Raw genomic sequence first — 5,717 nt, 5'->3', positions numbered from 1 at the left:
TTGATTAATAATGTCATAATTTCAATGTTTGAATGAAAAATGATATTCTATCTATTTATTGAGTGACTAAATGATTTCGGATTTAGTTATTTTTTTTTCTTGTAGAGATAATCTTTAAGCAAGCAGACTCCACTTTTTTCTTTTTTTTTTTTTTTTTTTGGTCAAGGAGAAGATTTTATTCCAACCAAAATACAAACTTACAATCAGACAAAGACCCAACAATACTTATAAACAACCAAAAATGGCCTAAACTGAAAATAAAAACAACAGAAACAGAAAATGAGCCCAAAAGTACACTCCACTTACAAACAAAGAAGCTCTCTTCCCATAAAAGCAGGGTACTCTCCATATTTCTAGTTTGTTTCAGTATTATTTAGATGTATTTGTTTCATTAACAATACCAGGCAAAAGATGGAGCAAGAAATGGAAAAGAGAAAACGAGCTAGTAGTACTGCATCATCAGAAGCAAATACTATTAGGGATGAAGATAACTGGGTTCATGATTCATCTGTAGATCATAAAGGAAGAGTTCCTCTACGCGCTTCAACCGGCGTTTGGAAAGCTTCTCTCTTCATCATGAGTAAGTCTACTCTCTGCTGTGTGTTTTGCTATGTCTGTGTGTGTATATGTTCTGTGTGTATGAATAGGTTTTACGAATGCCCTTGAGAGCCAGCAGTTCAGCTTAACATGGTATTTGATGGTTTTACTACTTTTCCTTGGAGTTTGAATTTTATTTGGCCATTGGTTATTCGAATTAAAGATGATGCAATGGTAGGGTTTTATCCAATGTGGTATAAATCTTTCAAGATCTATAGTTATAGAATATGAGTAGTTGGTCAATCAATGGAATAGTTTCTCTATACGCTTTGATCCGCGTATGGATAGATTCTATGTTCATCATCGGTAAGTGTACTCTCTGTGTTTTGTCTGTGCGGATGTGTGCATGTATTTGTGATTCTACTACTTTTCTTTGAAGTTTGAATTTTATTTGGCCATTGATTATTTAAAGCTAAAATGATATAACAATAGGTTTTCTTCCATGCGATATAAATCTTGCCTAATAGTTGAAGGATATGAGTCGTCGGTCAATTAGCAGAACACAATTAAAATTCAAACTTTAAAAAGTTTTTCAGCTAAAATTGTCTATAAGATTGGTATAACTCATCACTTTTAAACATCATATTTCTACGTGCACGTTGCCCTTATCCTCAGTTTTGAACCGACCGACTATGCATTGTAATGTTTTGTTTTGTGTGTATTGAGTGTTACTCTCACACCATTATATGATAGGGGTGTGATATCTACACACCCTATTTTACTTTTCACACATTTTTTTAAATTTTAGCCGTCGGATCGGATGAATTGAAGAAGATTAACGGACAGAAATTATCAAGAGGTGAGTGAGAAGTAAAATGGGTGTATGGATAGGACACCCCTATATGATATAACATCTGGCCGATTCTGTATTGTAATTACTTTAAGGTTGTTTTGTTAGCCAAAATTGTGAAATTAGCATAACTCATCACTTTTGATCCCTAATAATGATAGAAATAGTTCTTGAGTTTGTCGACCGTAAATCATTTTGATTCTTCTGTAATAAAATATAAATAAAAAAAAAATTGTTAATTTCTTCGTTAAATTATCACGTAAACGACCAAGTGACTATCTTTTTAAGGGTATTGTTGTCAAACCAACTCTTCTACTTAATGAGGATATTGAAATATTTTTCATGGAAAGAGACCAAAATGAACTTTTATCAATTTTCATTGTTAGGGACCAAAGTGATGAGTTTTGTCAATCTTAAGAACTATTTTTATTAAAACCTATATATATATTTCTTCGCTAAATGCTAAAAAACCACATTTAAACTACATCTCTAATAGATATGCCTATTTGTTTTATGGACTCTCTCTCTTTATTAGATGAGAGATTTTTTAGTATGATCGGTCTTAGAGAGATGATTTAGATGTAGTCCCTCTACCATCCCTCTTTTTTTTTTTAGTCCGGTGGATTGCACTTTTATATGTCGTTGCCACTTCATCGATATTATTGGACGGTCCATATGCTTTATCTTACAATTGTCTATATGTTGTCAGATAGTGGGCATGATGAATATTCTTGTCTTTATTTACTAGAGTCGCATATCAATGTACTTACTGATATATTCGATAATTTTGTAGCTATTGAATTTAGTGAGAGGTTAAGTTACTTTGGAATAGCCACAAATCTCATCACCTACCTCACTCAATTGCTTCACCAAGACATCAAAACAGCAGCCAAAAATGTGAACTTCTGGGCAGGAGTGACAACTATAATGCCTTTAATTGGAGGATTTTTAGCAGATGCCTACGCTGGCCGATTCAGCATGGTTCTGTTTTCATCCCTCATATATCTAATGGTAAATATTTGAAACCCTAATTTACAAGAGAAACTACTGGATGCTACTGTGGCAGTACCCTTAGTTAATGACGAGCTACCATGTGTTTTAATTTCTTCAAGTAGTGGTGCGTGGTCAATTTGGGATACTAAATCACATCACCGTTGTGGGGTAGTTATTCTCGCTAATTGACATTTGATTATCACATTCATAAATATAGGACTAACTCCTACAAATCACCAGGGCCTAAGTATCCTGACAATGTCCCAGTTTATCCCAAGTCTAAAACCCTGCAGTACAAAGATGTGCCAACAGCCTCGAAAACTTCATGAAGTGGTGCTTTTCATTGCCTTGTACTTCATCTCAGTTGGAACTGGAGGGCACAAGCCATGTCTTCAAAGCTTTGGAGCAGATCAATTTGACGACGATCACACGGAAGAACGAAAGAAAAAAATGTCCTACTTCAATTGGTGGAACTTTGCACTTTGTTGTGGATTGTTTCTTGGTGTGACTGCAATTGTCTATGTTCAAGACTATGTGAGTTGGGGTGTGGCTGATCTTGTGCTAACAATCACCATGGCTTTTACAATTGTGACCTTCTATATGGGGAAGGCTTTTTATAGGTATAGAATCCCAGAAGGAAGCCCTTTGGTCCCCATGTTACAGGTTTTGGTTGCAGCTATAAGAAAAAGAAAATTACCCAATCCTTCAAACCCCGCTTTGCTATTTGAAGTTCCCGAGTCCCATAAGCAATCCCAAGGAAGGCTTCTACTTCATACAAATAGGCTTAGGTAAGTAAAGCATAAGCCTTCATTATCTAATTACACTTTATTTGAATAAAACTATTTCAGACATACCACATTGGCGACCACATCTCGAACAGAGGCAGGGCCGGAGTTCATCTCTATTAAAGACGTGGTCAACAAAGTCATCAATATTATTGGGCACATTGTTGGCACGTCTCAGATGGAAGTCGACCTTCCTTCATCTCTGTCTAAGATTCTGTCAGCAAATTTCATTATTAAATACGGTCCAAAGTGAACCTTGGCACTAATTAGCTTTTATATGTAGGTTTCTAGACAAGGCAGCAATCATCGAAGAGAACGAGAACACATCTTGGGACCAGAAACACAATCCTTGGAGATTGACAACACTGACAAGGGTGGAAGAGGTGAAGCTTATTTTAAACATGATCCCCATATGGCTAACCTCTTTAACATTTGGACTATGTGTAGCACAAGCCTCAACATTCTTTGTCAAACAAGCTGCAATAATGGACCTGCATATCACTGACAACTTCAAAATCCCACCAGCCTCAATCTATTCTCTTGGGGCCATTGCAATGCTTATCTCCGTCACAGTCTATGACAAGATTCTTGTTCCGATTCTAAGGAAAGCGACCGGCAACGAAAGGGGGATTAACATTCTCACAAGGATTGGAATTGGCATGATTTTTTCAGTTGTAGCAATGTCAGCTGCAGCATTAGTTGAAACAAAAAGACTAAAAGCTGATCGGCCGCAATCTATGAGTGTGTTCTGGTTGGCTCCCCAGTACATAATTCTAGGGTTTGGAGATGGATTCACTCTGGTAGGGTTACAAGAGTATTTCTACGACCAAGTTCCTGACTCAATGAGAAGCTTGGGGATTGCTTTTTATCTGAGTGTGATTGCGGTTGGGAGCTTCATAAGCAGCTTTCTGATTATTGTTGTGGATCACGTCACAGGAAAGGGTGGGAATAGCTGGTTTGGGAAGGACTTGAACTCAAGCCGTTTGGATAATTTCTACTGGCTTTTGGCAGCCATGAATGGTTTGAATTTGTGTGTTTACGGGTTGTTGGCTAGGGGTTATACTTACAAAAATGTGGAGAGAAGGGTGGTTGTGGCTGACGATACTTCTCTCAGTAATGGAATTGATCAATCTATGGCTTAACTGACATGTATCTAAGAAAATTGAGCAGTGATTGCTCAATGTTTCACTATACGCAATGCATGTAGAAGAAAAATGTGGACACGATGGAAGTCGGATAAAAATGTCGAAGAATTTTATTATATCTTCATATTTTAACTCAGTTTGTTACTACTATTTAGTCGTAGCTACCATGTCAAATTGTAAATGTTGTTTGTTGTATTGTAACAAAAGCTGCTTATGATTATGAATCTAAGCCATAATAACTATTTATGGGCAATATATTATTTTCTGGCTTAATTAACTGTTGATTGCCCGTTAAGATGTTAAAAAATAACTTAATAAAAAAGTGTTTCCATTTAACAGTAAACAAGAATATTTTAAAATGAAAACTTCTTTTTATCATTTAGTACTACGGTTTAATAGTAATTCTCATTACTTGTACGTGAAAAGTCTTATATTTGAATCTCGTAAATATCAAGTTCGATATTAATTTTTTAAATCACCCCTAATGGAATTAACTATATCATTGAATATAAAAAATTAAAAATTAAAATAAAAACAATGTTGTAGCCTATTTTATCTAACAAAGGTAAGAGGGCCAGCGGCAAAGAGAAGAGATTGAGAGAGATGTGTTTGTAGAATTGTAGGGGAATGTGTGTGTTATCCCTCCTAGATAGTGCCTTTATTTATTGTAGTAAAAGGAAAGAAGAAATTCCTTCATCCCTAAGGAATACAGGTTGTAATAGGAAAAGATAACTAAAATCAAATCTAATCTAGGATTTACACAATCACACTTAAACTAGGAAAGTTTACAACACTCCCCCTTGAGTGTGTAAATACTCAAGATAGATTTAGCATCATGCAAAACTTGAGGAAGTCAACTCATGACACTAATTCTAAGGAACAACGCTTATTCTCAATAAGGTAGGGACTTGCATAAGTAAGTAAGTGTCACTAAAAAAACCCTAAGGCTATGGCAAAAACCCAAGAAGGGACAAAATCCATAGTCTAAGGAAAAATGTGTGAGAAATGCAAAGTCAAAAGAAACGTCTACAAGACGTCATTAGGGACATGACTAGCCCAAGGTGGGTGCCTCATTAAAACCTAGTTAGGTAGCAAAAAACCCAATGGGAAAATACACCTAATCGTAAGGAAAAAGAGTACATTAAGATCAAGCAAGTATTTCCAGGATACTTCCCCTGAGTTTGACACAATTTCAAAGAGAAATAGCAATGTTACAACTCAGAAAGTTTACGCATACCAATTCCATGAACAAGCTTCTGAAACATCGTCTTCGACAGTGATTTGGTGAAGAGGTCGGCCATATTGTCTTGTGAATGGATTTGCATAACTTCAACCTTCTGATGCTTTTGTTGTTGATGTGAAAAAAAGAACTTCGGTGCAATTTGCTTAATGTTGTCTCTTTTGATA

The 5,717-nt window shown here is 35.8% G+C and overlaps 1 protein-coding gene across 2 annotated transcripts; it reads left to right on the top strand.

The window, feature by feature from the left end:
* The first annotated feature begins 293 nt into the window (after positions 1-293).
* LOC137735217 (protein NRT1/ PTR FAMILY 5.6) lies at positions 294-4,583 on the top strand. Of its 2 annotated transcripts, XM_068474623.2 has the most exons (4): positions 294-580; positions 2,181-2,398; positions 2,621-3,168; positions 3,449-4,583. In XM_068474623.2, exons 1-4 carry the CDS (start codon positions 412-414, stop codon positions 4,305-4,307), a joined length of 1,794 nt encoding a protein of 597 aa, XP_068330724.1. In that variant the 5' UTR covers positions 294-411; the 3' UTR covers positions 4,308-4,583. The 2 variants fall into 2 exon arrangements, with proteins under 2 accessions (XP_068330724.1, XP_088552798.1); XM_088696672.1 differs by lacking the exon at positions 2,181-2,398 and having other exon boundaries at positions 2,598-3,168.
* Positions 4,584-5,717: the final 1,134 nt, after the last annotated feature.

Source organism: Pyrus communis, chromosome 7 (genome assembly GCF_041283825.1).
Source record: "Pyrus communis isolate YQ-2024b chromosome 7, ASM4128382v1, whole genome shotgun sequence".
In the NCBI taxonomy this organism is placed as follows: Eukaryota; Viridiplantae; Streptophyta; class Magnoliopsida; order Rosales; family Rosaceae; genus Pyrus; species Pyrus communis.
The sequence above is the reverse complement of the archived record's forward strand: the minus strand, read 5'-3'. Positions and strand labels throughout refer to the sequence as shown.